The sequence below is a fragment of the Macroventuria anomochaeta genome, assembly GCF_010093625.1.
Source record: "Macroventuria anomochaeta strain CBS 525.71 unplaced genomic scaffold BU25scaffold_10, whole genome shotgun sequence".
In the NCBI taxonomy this organism is placed as follows: Eukaryota; Fungi; Ascomycota; class Dothideomycetes; order Pleosporales; family Didymellaceae; genus Macroventuria; species Macroventuria anomochaeta.
This window is the reverse complement of record NW_022985371.1, coordinates 456,036-473,841: the sequence shown is the minus strand read 5'-3', so window position 1 is coordinate 473,841 and position 17,806 is coordinate 456,036. Positions and strand designations below refer to the sequence as shown.

General features: G+C 52.3%; 8 protein-coding genes across 8 annotated transcripts; 4 read left to right on the top strand and 4 right to left on the bottom strand.

The window, feature by feature from the left end:
• Positions 1-608: 608 nt before the first annotated feature.
• On the bottom strand, positions 609-2,209 carry BU25DRAFT_324520 (uncharacterized protein; the record flags this gene model as incomplete). The annotated part of the gene is made up of 3 exons (XM_033702273.1): positions 609-1,349; positions 1,398-1,535; positions 1,589-2,209. Coding segments are annotated over 3 exons (1,500 nt in total), but the record flags the coding sequence as incomplete, so codon positions are not given.
• A 1,104-nt stretch (positions 2,210-3,313) lies between these two features.
• Positions 3,314-4,715, bottom strand: BU25DRAFT_489948 (MFS general substrate transporter; the record flags this gene model as incomplete). Its single annotated transcript, XM_033711459.1, has 4 exons — positions 3,314-3,991; positions 4,062-4,276; positions 4,323-4,381; positions 4,434-4,715. The coding sequence occupies 4 exons, from the start codon at positions 4,713-4,715 to the stop codon at positions 3,639-3,641; spliced, it is 909 nt and encodes a 302-aa protein (XP_033563559.1). The 3' UTR covers positions 3,314-3,638.
• A 554-nt stretch (positions 4,716-5,269) lies between these two features.
• Positions 5,270-5,820, top strand: BU25DRAFT_465547 (uncharacterized protein; the record flags this gene model as incomplete). Its single annotated transcript, XM_033710658.1, has 1 exon — positions 5,270-5,820. A coding segment is annotated over one exon (267 nt), but the record flags the coding sequence as incomplete, so codon positions are not given.
• Positions 5,821-6,033: 213 nt separating this feature from the next.
• BU25DRAFT_409267 (uncharacterized protein) lies at positions 6,034-8,874 on the bottom strand. The gene has a single exon (XM_033706017.1). The coding sequence runs from the start codon at positions 8,476-8,478 to the stop codon at positions 6,298-6,300; it is 2,181 nt and encodes a 726-aa protein (XP_033563557.1). The 5' UTR covers positions 8,479-8,874; the 3' UTR covers positions 6,034-6,297.
• Positions 8,875-10,115: 1,241 nt separating this feature from the next.
• On the top strand, positions 10,116-10,948 carry BU25DRAFT_409262 (uncharacterized protein). The gene is made up of 2 exons (XM_033706016.1): positions 10,116-10,188; positions 10,294-10,948. Exons 1-2 carry the CDS (start codon positions 10,132-10,134, stop codon positions 10,696-10,698), a joined length of 462 nt encoding a protein of 153 aa, XP_033563556.1. The 5' UTR covers positions 10,116-10,131; the 3' UTR covers positions 10,699-10,948.
• A 202-nt stretch (positions 10,949-11,150) lies between these two features.
• On the bottom strand, positions 11,151-11,667 carry BU25DRAFT_337329 (uncharacterized protein; the record flags this gene model as incomplete). Its single annotated transcript, XM_033702668.1, is given in 2 exon segments — positions 11,151-11,234; positions 11,248-11,667. The coding sequence occupies 2 exon segments, from the start codon at positions 11,665-11,667 to the stop codon at positions 11,151-11,153; spliced, it is 504 nt and encodes a 167-aa protein (XP_033563555.1).
• A 1,409-nt stretch (positions 11,668-13,076) lies between these two features.
• On the top strand, positions 13,077-13,499 carry BU25DRAFT_420219 (uncharacterized protein; the record flags this gene model as incomplete). The annotated part of the gene is made up of 1 exon (XM_033707991.1): positions 13,077-13,499. One exon carries the CDS (start codon positions 13,077-13,079, stop codon positions 13,497-13,499), a length of 423 nt encoding a protein of 140 aa, XP_033563554.1.
• A 681-nt stretch (positions 13,500-14,180) lies between these two features.
• BU25DRAFT_457034 (uncharacterized protein) lies at positions 14,181-17,252 on the top strand (the record flags this gene model as incomplete). Its single annotated transcript, XM_033710077.1, has 7 exons — positions 14,181-14,379; positions 14,505-14,645; positions 14,697-14,912; positions 14,972-15,660; positions 16,716-16,917; positions 17,071-17,166; positions 17,218-17,252. 7 exons carry the CDS (start codon positions 14,181-14,183, stop codon positions 17,250-17,252), a joined length of 1,578 nt encoding a protein of 525 aa, XP_033563553.1.
• Between the last annotated feature and the right edge of the window lie 554 nt (positions 17,253-17,806).

The following is a 17,806-nucleotide window of genomic DNA, read 5'->3' as shown; positions in this document are numbered from 1 at the left end:
CAGCGGCCCCTCAAGACGCTGTGTGGACTCGGCTTCAGCCGCATCTAGTTCGCAGTGGGCAAAAGGGGGTTGCAGCCCACGGGATCTGGTCACAGAGCGTGGAGAGGAGCCGCCGGACCCCCCCCCCCCCCACACTTAGATGCCGCAGCACTGCAATCTTCAGCGTGGACGAGAGGTTTCGATGGTCGGCCTTGCATTTACCGGTGAGCATACTAGGCCGTGACTGGCTCGATTGTTGGTCACGCCTGCACTGCAGTCTTGAGCGCCTTCTGGACGTCTATGACAACCCCGACATGATGAAATGGCTGTTTCTATGTAACACATGCGTGAGAAGACCATCTGTTCAGCTGCACCGGTATTTCTGGCCTGGAAGGTAAGGCCTGCAGGGCTTTTCTAAGGCTGGTTCATATACATAGAGACTAAGTTTTCCATCACTGTAGTGTCGGTAAAGGAGGATCACTTGTCCTCTCTCGAAGTATAAGGTGCACTGATACTGGATTGGAACTCTGGGGAAACTGAAGACATGGTACATTTTTTACCGTAGCCTAACATTATGTGCTTCGTGGCAGGACTCTTCGATCAGGCTAACATCGAGTCTAGATAAACTGCTTGTTTCCCTGCTGCACAGTACTCTGCACCGCCTTGAACGGCTCCAACGGTACAGGCGCCTCTTGATACAAACCCGGCACCCTAGCCACCACGTACACCTTCGCACACCACTCTGCCTTGAGCTGCATCCCTGGCGCATTCTCATAGAACTTCCTCGCAACCACCAACGGCGTCAGACTACCAAACTTCGCCGTATACCCCGTCTGCGGTCTACAATGGAACGGAATGCTCTTGCAGATGTTGTCCGCATACCCGCTTAGCTGGCGTCCCCACACCATGAGTTGCTTGGGCTCGAGTTGGCGGTGTGTGCGCAGCAACTTGAACGTGTTGGACTGCATGATTAGCATGCTCATCCAGTATATCATGTAGCAGATCCCCGCGCCGAAATAGTGGAAGTTGTACACGGGGTCGAAGACACGATCTGCACATATTTCTTCGAGAAAGGCTTCCATAGATGCAATGTCAACTTTGTCGTAGCGGGGGCCGTACTTTTCGAAATCGGAGAGCCATTCGAAGCCTCGGTTTGCTAGCTTCTGGGAGTCGTCGATTACGGAGTCAATCTCAGTTGGGGGACAGTCGGGGGTTCCAATCTTGTCGGTCCGTTCCAGAAGGCGCGGGATGCATATGCAGATGTCGTTCAAGGCGACGTAGGGGTCAGTTTTGGCGGCGCGTGCTGTTACTGCGAGCCACTCGGGGCTGTCAAGCAACGAAGCTTTGCGCATGTGGTAGCCGATACTCAACTAAATGTTGTCAGTAAGGGACGATTCATGGGTGAGTTTGGCCCGTACCGAGTTATATCGAATCGCGTGGAAGATCTGCAAGCTCAGCCTGGTGGTGAAGGATGATGGACCCCGCTGTCTAATCAAGTGTAGCAGTCCTTGTACGTGGTAGAAGAAACCGTGTCCTTGAGTGACACCAACAAACACCTATGTTTTGATGTGAGCATATACGTACATGGCCGGGATCGGTCTGTCAATACCTCATACAGAGTAAGCATATACGTTGAGAGCAAGGTCTCGTCCTTCAACGCCAACACTGGGTCCTGAATTGCTTTCATCATTTGGCTCAGTGCTGTACCGTACATCGACCGAGAACGATTGACCAAGGTGCGATTGCGATCGTTGACAGCAAGCTGCGCTGCGGATAGTGCATCAATCGCAGCCAGCAGTACCTGGCTGTTCGCGGGCATGGTCGGAAGCGCAAGCATTAGGGCTGACGGAGGCGGCAAGGCTGGGCCATCAGCTCTTGGTAGGTAAAGCCGAATGAATGTCCCCAAATGTTGGATTCGATCGACGGCTATCGAGCTGACTTGTTTCGGTACTTGTGTCTCAGCGGGCGTATTTTCTTGCTGAACAACCAGTGTTCCTGAAGAATTGTTTCTAGATGAAATGTTCGAGCTCGTTGATGGCGTCGTCTGATAAGCATATCGGTAGCGCTCTTCATCCTCCTTGATCAATTGTGGCCTTTCGGTCTCCTTGTCGAATTGATGGAGGATGAATGATTGGGCGGGCCTGTAGCCTGGACATTTTGTTCCTCTTCGTAGACAAGTGTTGCATTCGGGCTTTGTTTCGTCGCAACGAACTTTGCGCTGGAGAGTAGTCTCAGCTTCCAGTCATGTGAAAGGCGAGCCAATTTAGCGTACCTTCCTGCACTCAAAGCATCCTGCGGATCTTTTGGGCATTGCGGCACAGTGTGCGTGGCGGCTTTCGCATAGAGATTGTGGTTTGCGTGTTCGAGGATGTTCGAGTTGTGAGCAATCGCAAGGTGGTTCGATGGAGGTGTGGGGTCGCAAGCTGTCATTCTGGCCTTGCGCGGAAGTCAAGATGGGGAGACGGCGAATGGATGACCGCGGGGACTAGGAGGGGTGACAGGGGCTGAGCTTCTCGTATCCTTCACAACGGCGACCAATCGACGATGACGACCTTTGAGACCATACTCCTACAAGATCCTGCAGCCTTGTTCAGTTCAATCGGTGGTGAAGACGCGTTTCCGAGAGGGGTCGGTAGATGTTGCTGATCGATTCGATCACTCATGGACCTCGGCTCTTCTATTGCAAGGTCTGGGTTCTGCACATGTTGGTGTCTCTGCCGCTCAACCCGGGACCACACCAGCACAGCAAGGATCTGTTGGTGATATTTCGCGCAGGCCTGCGAGCGTCATGCTGACTGGTAATATCATTGAGGATTCCTGAGGTCCGTGGCACCTACAAATCCTGTTTGTCAACCGGAGGCGCATGAGCAAAGAAGACAATATGAATTTTGAAAGCGAAAGCAGAGACTGAATAGGGTCGAGTAGGATGGAAGTTCGACGAAATGGAAAGGTGTGTAGACAATGTCGACTTGATGACGTCGGTCCTCGAATTAAAAGACAGGAGCTATCAAGGCTACTCTCTATAGTCAAGACGTTCTTTCTTTCAGCAAAAGGTTCGCGATGCCAACAGTGCCAGCGCATCACCGAAACTTATATATCCGCGTTGTAATTCCCGCGACCCTCATCGCGAATCCTCTCACACGTGACGTTGCCCGTTACAGCAATGTTCTGCGAAGTTGCGGCCAGTAAGCGAGCACGTTCGTGGAAGGGTCAGCGAATACGATCCTCGAGTCTCACAAGATCCTTCGATCATTGGACGTATGGCTCCATGCATGCTATACGATCTGCTATGGTATGTCACCAAACGTCGTCTACATTGCAACGGTAGTGCTTATCTCAACAACCCAAGAGACGAAGCACCATCTCCTGCTCAGACTGCTTCGTCTCCCCTCCATATCGGGCCTTCATCTCAAGTGACTCCACCTTGGTTACAACCTCATCTTCGTCTACCGCATCGCCGAATCCGTTTTCCAGCAAGGTTGGGTAATTGCTCAGATACCAGACGATCAACAACACGACCAGGATGCTGCAAGCGGAAAGTCGATGGGATACGTGGGACAATCTCCAACTCCCCAAGCCTGCAGAGGGATTGTTGTGTGACCGACGTACACAATCGTAACAGACGCTCCTACCACGATCGCTTGGACCTCGGGTTCTTTTCACAAAATATCGCCGAGCCAAGCTATCAGAATTGGGAAATCTGCTTCCGTCATACATGTGAGGAAGTAGAATGCCATGATGGTCGCATGGGACTTCGGCCAGACTGCAAGCACAGCTGTGGAAACGACGTGGACCCACGCGAGGAAGATGTACACTTGCCATCTCCATTGCTTGCAACCTGATATCGAACTGTAGACTATGCGGGCGGCAATGGTAAAAGTATAGCCGCCAAAGGGAATTGCATTGACCTGGTAGGTGGAGTAGAGCTTGTGGCCTGCGAGGTCTGCTACGTCTTTGAGGTAAAGCAAGAAGTAGGCGTTGGCACGATTGGACCATGCGTACTGGCAGAACGCTGCCAGATAGAAGGGTTATGGAACCAGCAACGATTAATAACCACGACCACCCGGCGATGCCACAGGCACCGTCCAGACTTCTGTGCAATTCAGCCTGCGCAAGTCCTAAGAACACACTTCCGGCGACATCTGACATGTTGAAGATGGCGAGTCTGAGGACAAGTTCCGTAAGTGTGTACCAGTTGTACAGCAACGCGACAATACCAGGCCAAGACCTAGCAGAGAACATGCCAAGGAAGAAGTGGAGGATGTAGATCGTTGTCGCTGAACGAGCGAGGTAGGTGCTGTCACAGTCAGCCCCGAAGGCATCCAATTCCATTTGGCACTTACAAGAGCATCATGATACCCCAGCAGATCTCACACGCTGGCAAAAACAGTGATGGCCGCACCTGCGACAAATCAGGCCCTGATCATACGGCGAACGGAGGTGTTGCAACAGACCTTCGTCTGGATGATTTGGGCTAGGACGATGCATACCGCGTAGGGAATGGAGAAGTAGGTCTGGAACCACACAATCTCGTTGCTGTTAAATGGTGGGTCTTCCTTCATTCCGCTGACGTAGGCTTGCGTGGTCGCATCCTGGTCCATTTCTTTCAAGATCCCGGCAATGAAGACATACACCAGCAGTAGGCAATCGAGCTTCCAGCGACATCTGGCTTCGGGGTCCTGGAAGAGATTTTTGGGTTTAGCAAGGAAGCCATTGCGCAAGGTGTCGTCTGCCATGGTCTCCATGGTCAGTAGGTAGTTGGCAATGGCTGCGATAGGTGAAGGATCGGAAGTTCATCGTTATATTCGAGTCTGCATGTCTCTATGCTTCATGATTGGAACCAGAATGCACAATTCCGAGCTCGAAGGATAACGGTTGTGGCCAAGCTTCAGTGTCATCGACAATTTGCTTGGGCCACATGAGTGTTTCATTGTAACTCGTCCAAAAAGAAGAGGATTCGAGATGCCAAGTCTATATTGCAAGGACTTATTAAAGTCTCAGATAGCAGTGTGGATATGGCTGACTCGTTCAATGAGTATCTGGGGTCGCATTGCAGGGCAACCGGCGAGAAATGTCTCTTTCCGGCTTGCACTTCCGTCTTTGGCATGACCCCTCCAAACAGTGCGATTCTTTCGACCACACACAGTCAGATTTGGGGTCCGTCATCAAAGCGCAGTCTCATCTCACAGTCTTCGGGAGAACTTCTCAGTCATTAAGCAGTGCTGTGCTGCTTCTTTGGGTTCAAGAAGCTAGAGCCAGCATCAGTTGTGCAGCCACTATGATACCACAGATTGACCACATCGTTATCAAGACCCCTTACGAGGAACTACAGAATCTTCCGGCATGGCTCACTGACAACTTTGTGCTTACGCCTGGCGGTCGTCACGCTTACAGGTTAACCAAGAACAAGATGATCATATTCGCGGACGGGAACTATTTGGAGCTCATCGCATTCATCGATGAAGTTCCATCCATCAAGGGTGATCACTGGTGGAGAGATCATGGGTACAGCATTGTGTATTGGGCATTCATTACACCCAATCATGACGACCTTTAAGAGGTGGTTCTGAAGGTCAATAGTTTTGTGTTTCCTATCAAGTATGAAGCTCCCAAGGACGGAGGCAGAGTGCGGCCAGACGGACAGGTCATCAAGTGGAAGTTCGCCTCAGCAGTCGATCGGCACCGGGCTTCGTATCTTCTGGTGTCTTGATGTCACGAATCGTGAGCTTCGTGTACCAACATCGGACGCAGCTCAGACGATGCACCCTTGTGGAGCGACGGGAATCACACGGATCGACCTTCAAGCACTGAGTCGAAAGTACGCAGTATTCTTTGATGAGCTCTTGGGGTCAACGAGGCATGCATACAACAATGGACCATCTACCTGAGCGTTGCAAGCGGTAGTCGAGCATAAAGTCCATGGCACGCCGTCGGTCGCACTGTTCGCTCCAGATCTACCCTTCGACATGCTATACGTCGAGCAAATCTCAGACATCACGAGCATTGCAATCTATACCGAGAAGCCACAGAAGCAGGCGATGGATATTATCGGCGATTATGGAAATGGACCTCGGATTAGTTTCGTTGGCAACTGAACAATCTCTGACTATCCCGACTGGATGAAACGGCGATAGCCCTCTGATTTCTTCGTTAGCCGAGACAGGCCATCAATGGAAGAGAATAGACATAGGATACGTGACCCGCAAGCAGGCAGGCCTTGAGTGTGTGGTTGCATAGAAATATAACAGCGAACCTAGAAGTGTACCACTGCCTCGCTACAGCCTAAAGGCCCTTATGCCTGGTAGATTTGTCGACCCCTTACACAATCGAGATATCTTCAAACTGACATTCGCCGTGGTATGCCGCTTCAACAGCTTCACCATCCATCAGACCATGGATGTAGCACTCTCCAACGTATTTGAACCCATCTTCGTGTGGACGTAAAACAACAGGATGATTGCAACCCAACAAGATAGCAACAGTATCTCCAATCTTGACCTCATCGGGTGCGAGTCCGAGGAATCCAGTTCGAGTTGTGATGAGCCGTCGCTTCTGGAGAGCCACGGCTGCCCTCCTAATATTAGAGGCGTGATGGTTGTTGTATCCATGTTCAAGGTTGCTGACCCTTAATAGTCGAGGGTTGCCATCGTCTTCGGGATTTCCATAGACCATGCTGAACTCATCAATGGAGTCAGAATCAATTGGCGTATAAACCAAGTCTTTGCTGTAGTCACCCGTGTTCGGGAAGAAGTCTTGTAACGTATGACCAAATATATTGAAATCTGCATTGCTCTGTCGGAACCGATCGAAGATCTTCCATTGATCGGTCACACCAGGGATCAACTCCAGCAAATGTTTCGCCTCACAATGCTTTGCATCGCCCCATCGAATCCATGGTACACCAGTAAGGTCACCTTGCTCGTACCGGTGTGGATGATCTTGCAATATGGTGCGGTCTAAGGCCATTGTAAGCTGTGGCTTGTTGAGATAACGACCAAAAGTAGGATTCCCGATATTCAATGCCGGGTTTGGTGGGCTGACAGCTCGGTACGGTAGGATGGAGGAAGTCGATCGACTCGAGGACTCAATTCGGTCGACCTTGACACCTCTGAGGCAAAGTGACTTTCCGCGATTCCGTAACGACCAGACTGGGCGCTCATTACCTCCAGCTTCACGTTTGCGCAGCCACTGGAGATGATTGCGCTGGTGACTGGTCGTCCAATCTGGTACCCAGGAAGGTAGTGTGCTTCCTTCAGTGAAAGCACACCAAGACAAGACTTCATCGAGCCTGCTGCAACTCCTGAGTAGTGAGATCGCCAGGTCTGTATACACTTCTTCCACAGATTTGGAATAGTCGGGCTTAAGGTACGATGTGATCCGCGTTGGTAGCAAACCCAGCAAGCCATAGACTTTGTCCCTTGGATCTGTGGCCTGAGATTTTCGGGCGAGGTTAAAGATGTGATCAATCGACGGAGTATCGTCCAACCTGATGAGATCGGCGACATGATTGGCTAAGCGCCAGACGTAGTCGTGATCGACTTCCTCGGGCAATGACTTCGGGTGGACATCCTTCAGTATGGTTCGAGAGATGGCTCCAGCATGTTCTCGAGCCCACGTGGTTCCCTGGCGTAATTCGCTTCGTGTGAACCGGTGGATTCCACACATGAACATAGATAGTGTCTTGTTCATGGCTAGTTCCTGTATAATCCACATTCTCTTGAAGTAGTTTCTAGACCAGAGGTCGAGTACGTGCATCCACTGTATTCCGGAAAATTCACGCTGAGGTTCCGCCAGAATCGTAGTCTTGCCATCGACCTCGATGAGTGAAAAGGCGAGGTAATCCCTGTGCAGGGTCTTGAAGACTTCAATTGCTTGATTACTGCCTTCGTCGCCAGGGCCAAGCCAGACTACCGTACTCAGGGCTTCACAATAGATTCGCTGCATCAGACTAACTTGATGGTTTTTCTCAAGTATGTCACTCTGGTTGATGCACAATCCATCGACCCAGAATCCTATACCTGAGCGTGCTTCAGGTAGTCTCTGCAACTCTCGGAGCATCGCTTCGAGGCTTGTAGGAACACGAATACCATAATCGCCAATCAGTACGACTTTGTCACGGACATCTGACTCCCAACAGTAAGAAACAGCTTCGAAGTCGCCCCAGGTGAAGCGAGGAGGTACGGGAACTGTGTTTTCTCCACTGGTTTGTGCATCTCCAGCAGGATGTCTCCAGGCGTCAACAACAATTGCCTTTATCTGATGGTCCGGGAGGAGATTGCTTGATTGTTCGGCGTTCAACCAATCCTCAATGGCGATAGTAGGGCTGAACGGCTCTGTTTCTTGAAGGTATGCCTTGTATTCAGGCAGTGTCTGATCCAGAGAAACATGTTGTATGTTGCATTGGACAAGATGCTCGCCTTCCTTGATAGGACCTGGAAATCGTACGATTCTTATCTCGTTTTTCGAAGGATCGAGAGCTTGATATTCGTATTGGAGCATGTCTCACATCGGTAGCTCATGTGTGCCGGCGCGGGTTGCCCAAGTCTTCTCGAAATTATGATCTGATTGTCGAGGTAGTGGGTATTGAGTGTATGGTCCAAGAGCACATCAGGCTGATAACGCCGGCCCACGTGTCAGCGACCCCGCCATCCTGAAAGATCCCATGCATCTCTTTACTACGTCGCGCATGCCTGAGTCAGCTTGCGCGCAAGTTCTCCTCAAGTCATTTTTCAGCTAAAGGGTATTGGGATCTCATGCGCAGTTACCTCTGTAACATTATGTTACTTGGTAAGGTCACGATGACGAGGTTCCCAGACATCTCTAGTCTTGTGCAAGAGGCAGAGAGGCAGATTCGTGATCGCAGTAAGCCGTTGTATGCCTCAATGGTGTTCGTGGAGATGATATTCGATAACTATATGAGCTTTGAGAAGACGCGTCGCGTTGCCATCACATATCTTTGCGTCATCAATTCCCGTCGTAAGGACCGTATTCTGCCCCACCCAACCCTAAACTCCGAAAAAAAAACACGAAGATCAAGCGATCCAACCATCACCACCCTTAATCAGGCAAAGCTGCATCCAAATTTGGCTGCATTTGCTAATCTACAAACAAGCCTCGCTACCATACTCACATTTGCACATTCCACATCTTGGCTCCTTTGTGTCGCGTGCACAACCACAACAATCTCTCCACGCAAGTTGCAAAAATATAGTCTTACATCACACCCTCGCGCAAACTCACGGGATGGCAATCTGCTTGAAACCCCCTTCCAATTCCAAGTTAAACCAATATAGCGCATACCACACCCATGACGCTCCCGTGATGCCTACTTGCGGTAGCCTCCACAACCGCATCGCCGTGATCCGCGTTCCCGCAGCCCTAACCCCAACGAGTCGGTTTCCTATCGCTCGCCCTTTGCGCACCAATAAAGCTGCCAAAAGCGATGCTCTCGCTGCTCTTTCTCCCCAGAATTCTGAGATTTAAGCTTTTCACTACCCGACATACCCGGTCGAGAATGAGCTCTGAAGTTAAAACACCGGGGCCGTAAGGTTTCGACTGATGACGTCGCGCGCATCCGCGGAAGTCCGGAGCTAAAGCATCCCTCCGGCACGGGTTAGTCAGACAGCTCTAAGTCCACTGAATCTACTAAATTCCGCCTTATTCATTCGTTCCTGGGACCTATAGTCTTGAAAATGTTCTGAAGTCGGACGAGTAGGAGTGTAGTGTTCGGGGAAGCACGGCTAGCGAATGCAGTTTCTCAAGGTCACGTCAGGTCTTAACTTTGGATCACGGATTATTCATATCAATACCGGCGCCCTTGCGTGCATTCGACCTCGCTTCCTTTGCCTGCGCACGCCTTGATACCCTTACGATACTGTTTTGCTTTCCTGTTCAGCGTGCGCACGTATTTAATTTTAAATATGGAGTTGTCGAGAGAGCAGACGCAGATTAGGTATGTTTCCGCGACTTCCGGAACGTGCAAACCGTGTCTTGAAGTGCGAAAACGCGAATATTGAGGTTGAATGGACATGGCTAATTGTAAATAGGTTTCTGGCGATTATTTTACCGGCGCTCACGCTTTCGACACATTTGCTACTTTCACTGTCCTTCGCGTTACCGGGAGATGATCAGACATGGGCATTCTGGTCGCTGATGTATAACGGATTGGCCGCTTTCGCCAGCGTGCTGGGGCTTGTAGGAGCAATGAGGGTAAGCACTCCTTCGCACAGCAAGGCCGAGCAATGCCGAATATTCCAAACTCAAACCGATCGTATACTGCAAGCCTGAGACACGACCACTGACGCGCATATATAGTTGCTGCCCAAGCTTGTGTCAGCTTACACCCTTGTTCACACCGCCACACTATCCTTCGTCACTCTCGCACTTATCAACACCCTCCTTTCATACGACCTCCGTTATATGAATCCGGTGATTCCGAGTTGGCGGATAGACGAGACCGCGATATGCCGAGACATCGATGCTGGATTTGGTTGGGATGAGGAGTGGCTCGTGCAGTGCTCGAAAAGCTTTGGCATGATGCAGGTGGGCGTTGCTTGCGGTGGTCTGGTGCTGATGATTGCACAATGGTGGGCGCTGGCTACTGTAAGAAGCTGGAGCAGCGAGCTGCAGGCCCGGCGGTCGAGTCGAAGCGATATCGAAAAAGCAGGCTTTTTGGTGGAGGATGATGTCTACGTAATCAGGGAGAAGAGCGGATGTTAGGAGAAGCGAGAGGCATGTAACGTAATGGCCGATATGACTATACGACCACTTTCCAATCAACCGCACCGGCAGCCCTCGACAAGATGAACTGGACTCTATGGATGTGTTCGAGATGCAGGCAGGAAGGTGTCAGATGTAATGCTCGTTGGGCGGCTTACAACCGTGCAAGTCTGGGCCTGACTGACGACATGTGGCGCGTCTTCCTCAGAGTGCTGGACTGGCATATGGATGACAGGATTTTGATCTGCAGAGTCTACTATCACGTTAGCTCGTAGCACGGCTGCCAGGTCCTGGGGCTGTAAGGTACGTACCAGGCTCAAAGCATGTCTCTCGGACGAACAACTGACTCCTTGTAGTCCCGTGTGGCGACATGACCTTGTCGGTCACGGCCTTCCTGTAGAAGACGAACTCTCTGCATTCCGTCTTGTTGTTCAGGTATCGAGTGTATGCTGTCACAGCTCTGACCGAACAGCTGTCGCACGAGCAATCACACTTCGCCCAAGACTGAATCGCTCCACAGTGCATACACATTTCTTCTGAGCTGGCGACCCACATGTTCTTACCGGCAGGTTCGGTATGGACAATTCTTGCCAGACGGCCAACATGCCAGGCACAGAGCCTTTGCGGAAGCTCGACTACCTCCATTTGCCCCACATCAACTGCGAATGACAAAGGCGCGCAAGCCGGGCTGCTCGATGACTGAAAGGACTTGAGAGGATAGACTGCTTTGCACAGAATGCAACGAAGGTGGGTTGGGTTCGGGTTTGGTTTTGCGAGGTAGCTGCAGACTGCAAGACGAGCGCAACGCGACAGGGTCCGATTTCTGAGTCGAGGTGCAAGGGGGAGTGAATAGTCCAAGGCTCGATGCGAGAACTTGAGAGCCAATATACCATCCGGAGGCAGATAGTCAGCGATTTCGAGTATCAGCTCTGGAGGTAGGTTGAGTAATGTTAGGGTCGGCGCAGCCATGATCGTGTATGGGGGTTGGATTGATGCTCTCTGGAGATCCTAGCAATTAGCATAAAACATGTAGCGGTGAATTTACTAGTGAATAGGGCAATGTCATGTCCGGGGCATATAAAGTTTCGACCTTGCGCAGGGACGTCACCTGCTGGCCAGGGCTCTGTTTGTGCACCGGGCGTGGCTCCAGGATAATGGTAAGAGGAAACTTCCGTTGTGGCAGTGACCACCATCTGATGTCAGGTTCGTCTTTGAATGATGGTCTTTGACATCAGTAGGATAAGATTAGAATTTGTGGCTGAGATGGCCGTTGGGGACATGGTCGCAAGCGTGATTGCAGGTGTTTGATGTCTCGTTCGACATGCTTGTTGATTGACGACCATTGTCCTGGTACGTGAACAACGAACTTGATTGCGCTGCCTGGCGGCGATGTCATCCTTCGAAATGCGCGTGACAAAGGGGTATCCGGTGTTAGAGAATCGACAATTTAATCACACAAGCAGGTGCAACGGAATGTGATGTGATGACGGACGAAAGGTGAGACAAGAACCGATCTGGAGAAGAAAAAGAGATTTGGTCCGTTCGGGGGCACGCTTCTGAAAGATGACTTTGATGTTGTGAGAAAGAAAGGGCTGTGCAGCCGTTGAGAGAGAATGGGCAGGAGCTGCCACGGCAAGTATTGCCGAGCCGTTGGCAATCCTGGATGGCTTTGGCACGGGCACGCTGCATCGACGTTTAGCGGCCATTACACTGGTCAGATGAGGCTCGTCAACGCGCTGTGTATCACATAGACAGGTTGCGCGAACGGTGAGTTGTTTGTTGTGGTGTAGCATTGAAGCTGACATTAGGAAGACCGGCAACGGGTTTCCGACAAACGGCTTGTATGACTATTGACTGCGAGCTTGGCATCCCACTGTGTACACGGTGTTGCAAGCTGTGCATTTGATGACTGCTTAGTCCGCAGAAGCGCTGCACCCGCAGGACAGCGACGGCTTGCATGCCCCATACCCGCTCAAGCCTCATCTGGAAAGAAGCCCGTCCCGGCAGGTACGGAACTTCGATTAAAGAGGACCGAGATGTCCTGTTGAGACTTGAGGATGGCAGAGCAACATCAATGATCAACGTCTTCACAAGCCACGCATCTTTGCTGATGAAATTGCTCTTCGATTTCTTGCAAATGTACACCAACAGCAGCCACAGGTCAATACCATCACCGACTTGTGGTGCTGATTGGACGATGTCCACGATATCGTGGCAGCCCCGCACCATAGTGGGCTGGCTCTCGAGTAGTCTGCGATGAAGGAGGGTAAAGCTGATCACGCTGGCAGCTGAAGATTGCATTCTCCTGCCGAAGACGGACGGCGCAGACGGTGTGGTCCTGTGCGGGTAGTGGTTGGGCCCGAGGTGGGGTGTGCAGGATGGCATGGCATGCATCCTTTTTCAGACTTTTCTGCAGCCATGCGTCCGGTAGGGCAGAGCTGATCATTGGGCTTCGAACACAGTGGTTCGCAGAAGTTGATGCAGAAGACAACTGCTCGCTGCGCGTGGCCGTCTGGGGTACTGCGTGTATCAAAGCACAGAGAGGGTCTCAGCCAGGGTCCACGTGCGGCTTCGGGAAAAGGAGAGCGCGGCCTGACGGGAATTTATGTGGCCCTACCCAAGGTATGTTCGTAACCGAAGAAGGGTTGTTGGTGGTGCTCGAAGACGCTCACATCGCTAGCGCACCAAGCAGCATGCATCTCCCACAGCGTGGAGGACGGCCTGCAGCTGCCACAAACGTCATGTCCGCAAATTCTGCTTCTGCCCCCTTGGCCGTCCCCGGGCGAGAACTACGAAGGTGAAGATGTTGAAGATGTTGAAGATGAAGGGGCCCTCGACCGTGAGGCTATTGCGGGTCTGCCATGATACAACATGAGCCGCTGCAGCGCGACGGACGCAGGCCCATCAGTTGATTGCGTGCGCGAACTCGAGGCTAACTGCATCTTTCAATCTCCCTCCGCTCCTCACGACCCACGGGCCTGAGCGCTTGGCCAGGGTTAGCGTACGACTAATATGTATGTGAGGAATATCCCCCTTCGAAACCGCTCCGCGAGTCTTCCCGTACCAACCCTTCCTTGACTACCGCTCAGCTGTGCTGCCCCTCGGTTACTTCACCTGCATATCTGTAGATCTGTAGAGTGAACCGCAGTCGTTCTTTATTCCTGCGTCGAGTCTCTGGAGTTGCATTTCTCGGTAAGCGGCAGGACCCTATCTCAAGCATCTCCGCAACTTAGGAGCGCGCCAAAAAATCTGCGCTTCCGAGTCGACCTCATTTCCCGCCCCCATCCCGTGCATACTTACGCCCGTCCGACCGGTTCCGCTCCTTCACCCTGCAATTGACTGCCTCTCTCTGACACGGTGTGCAGCAGGGCTTCGCTGCTCTCTCGGAACATCTCCATCCGTCCACAAACAGACGACCATAATATTGACCGCCGAACGACGAACACCGCAGCCGCCGCACACGAACTCACTTTCCGCCGGCCATGTCCTACTACAACGACCCCTCCTGGCCTGCGCCTGCTCCGGGCCGCCAGTCGTCGTGGGAGCAGCCGCAGCCGCCCTCCCGTTCAGGTACCGGACACAGTGTTTATAGCCGTGGCAGGACACAGAGTAACATGGATCCAGGCGCCAGCTCGACCGTGAACAGGGACGAGGCCAATGCCTTTGTTGCGCAGTTTGACGGTATGTCATGGCAGGAGTTTGGGGTCGAAGGTGTCAGTACCATGTTGGGCTGCGGACAGTGACAGCGCATGGCAGTGACAGGCTTCTGACAAGGGCTATGAACTCGACTAATACATTCTCTGCAGAAGTCGAACGCGCCGCCGAGAATCTCGCCAAGGGCGGAAAGCCATTCGGCGGCTACCCTCCATCCACGCCCCAGACTGGCAGCAGCCGTCGCGAGTCGATGCCCATGATGGGTGGTCCCCGCCCATATCCCGAGCAGCAAGGTACGCCAACACGACGAGACTAATACGGAGAACACCGACTGACGGACACAGACGCTCGCTACGGCGGCCAGCAGCGCCACCACTCGGTCAGCGAGTACGACGGCATGCGCTCCCACTCGGCCTCGAATGCGCAGGGCTTCTACCAGAACCAGCGCTTTGCGCCGCGACCCAACGATGCGGACCAGATGGCGCAGGCAAAGCGACGGATGGCTGCTCAGCGCGAGCGTGAGCTGCGCAACTACCACCAGGAGCAGCAATATCACAGAAGTAAGGACTCAGAGTCAGGGCAACAATAGAGGAAGGACAGTGGTTGACTAGGATAATAGACGTTTCGGGATCTGGATCCAAGTCGGACCGCTCCATGAGCCCCAATGCCATGAATGAAGACGACCGCCGCGAACTCATCGCCCGCCAGCATCGTGCCCTGTACGGCGAGAACTCAGCCCTCTACAATAACAACCCCACCTCCAGCCAGGACGTCCGAGTCCAGTCAGCCGGTGCCAACCGTGGAGCCTCTCCTCTGGCTTTCGATCCCTTCGGCATGCAGGCACAGAATGTTTCCGGCGAGGCTGCTGTTCAGATGCCCCCACGAGGAGACAAGGAGGCTGCAGGTGGAGCCCAAGAGGCCCGTGCCAACAGCAACTCGTCCCCTTCTTCCCATCAGAACCAGGCCTTCGGTCTGTTCGATGCGCAGCAGGCTAGCCGCACCTCCAACTCCTCCCCCGGTGGCTCTCCTCCTGTCCCCGGCCCCAAGGCCAACGGATCTGGCGTCGCCCCCATCGGCACTCGCCCTGCCCCCAACCAGCACCAGCCAGCTGGTGCTCCTCTCGGCAAGCGGGCTACTACACCTCTCCCGTCGCCGCTTGGCTACAACTCTTACAGCGCTAGCGAACAACACAACGTCGCTACTACGTCCTCTTCTTTGAACCCTTCGTCGACGATTACCGACAAGGGTGCTGCTATCTGGAACAATGGTCCCTGGGGTAACACACCCAACCAAGGTGTTCAGGCCTCTGTCTGGGGCTAAAATGGAGTTTTGATTAGGGAGTCTTGATGCACATCCGGAGTTTCTGCATTTCAAGGTGTCCTAGGCATTCGTGTCGGCTTTCCAACAAATATCCACAGGCGGAACAGGTTATGGGTGGTCGGCGAAAAATTATCCTGGGTTCCAATCATGCTTTTACGGCGCGTTTGTCTGCATCTGGGTCTGGCTGAAGATGATATACCTTTCACGTGTGGGTTACATGGGGTGTTTACTTGTGGGCCAAAGGTTGTCCCGGTTCTTTCGCTTTATGGGTCGGTGGGGAGTTCTTGCGGATTTATTGTTCTTCATGCTTCGGTCACTAGTCTTACGATCTGGTAGGATCTGGTTGGGAGCATTTGCGACATGGAGTGGTGGATTTGTTCCAGCTCCTGTAATTTCTGGACGTTATGTATAGGTTGGCACATCTGAGGAACAATGCGAAAAGTGGTTTTGGGGCAACAATCTTCCACTGACCGTGCCGGTGAGGTCTAAAGCTTACAAGCTCTGGCCAATCGAAGCTTTGACGACTGTCTTAGTCCGGGGTAACGCAGTGAAAGGGACGTGGTGGTGAAATGCGCCTGTGCGCCTGTGCGTCTGTGCTAGCCGCGGTGCGCTAAGCTAACCCTGACCAACCCCGGCTCGCAGCATTTCTAGAAGCGTGGCCTCTCAGTTAGCTAAGACCCGACTACCACCCCAACCATCACACGTACACCACCCCCATCCACGCTCCTTCGGTCTACTTCTTCCGGTCCTTGTAATACACGAACAACATGGTGAGTAGATGGCCTCTCCTCAATCAATTGGCCTCCAAGGCGCGCACACAAAGGACAGATGGCCGCTGGTCGTTGTACATGCGACCACAGTATTCAATGACCAGGCCATGCAATCGGAGGACCTGCGTTAAGCGTCTCTTTTGCTATTGTTTCGAACAGTACTTCTTCGCTTTATCGAGCAAAGCATCAGCTTCGAACCATACATCAGTCTTGATATGCCGCAACCATGCAAGCTACAATCTTAGCCAACAGTAACTGACATGCTTCCAACAGTCTGCACCGCGCCCCACCTCCCCCGTCAACAATGCCGCGTCCGGCACAACGACCGCGCGCCCTGCGTCTCCTAAGCCTCCGGGTGGCCCTGCCACAGTTATGCGCAGGAAGGCCGCCGCCGACCGCGCTGAGAAGGTCTCCAACCAGCGACCAAGCAGCACAAGGGCCGCCGGTGCTGGTGGCAGCTCAAGCACTATGCTGAGTAAGTTTTTCCCCAGACGGTCGATATTCTCGCGAGAGAAATGTATCCTGGAACGCGAGTACGGCATCGTGCAGTAGATGGAACGGAATTCGAGGGGGAGAGGACTCTCAAAACGGATCATGGAAGCGGAAACGTACTAACATACATCTTTAGGGCTGTACACTGATGAGTCCCCCGGTCTCAAGGTCGATCCTGTCGTTGTCATGACTCTGTCTGTTGTCTTCATCTTCAGCGTCGTCGCTCTGCACGGTAAGTTCACTATTAGCCTTCAACATTCTATGTGACTAACGAATCTATCAGTTATGGCCAAGGTCGCCCGCCGTTTCACCGCATAATCTACCCACAACATCAACATTTCTCTATACCACAAACAAGCTTCGCCCAGTGGGCGATGAGCATCAAGCGCGCCACGACATCGATTCCTCGCGTCTTTTTTTATTCCGTCGAACGGCTCATTGCTTGGGAAGACTGGAAAAGCATATAATTTGATTACCTGATACCTGATGTGCGCAAAGGGGCATTTGGGTTGCGCTAATCTTGGGATCTGCATGCTGCATTATAGGTCTACAAATGAATGGGACTTCGAACGAACGAGTGGGTTAATGCATGATAGTGATTCAAATGACCTGAGAGGCACTCAAGTTGCTATTTAACAACCTATTGAGACCTAGCTTGTGTTCCACCGTCCATTCCCCAGGGTGCTATTAATATTGCTTGCTCATGAGACGTAACGTTGTCTAGTTACGTGAACAAAGCATTCAATTGACAACTTTACCAACCTAGGTAAAGTGTCTGCTTCCATTCGAGTGGTGTTTCTTCCGCAATACGGCCTGCTACTTGCTATCGACATCACGATCGAAAAGTGAGGACTTCTACAGCTGGGCAGAAT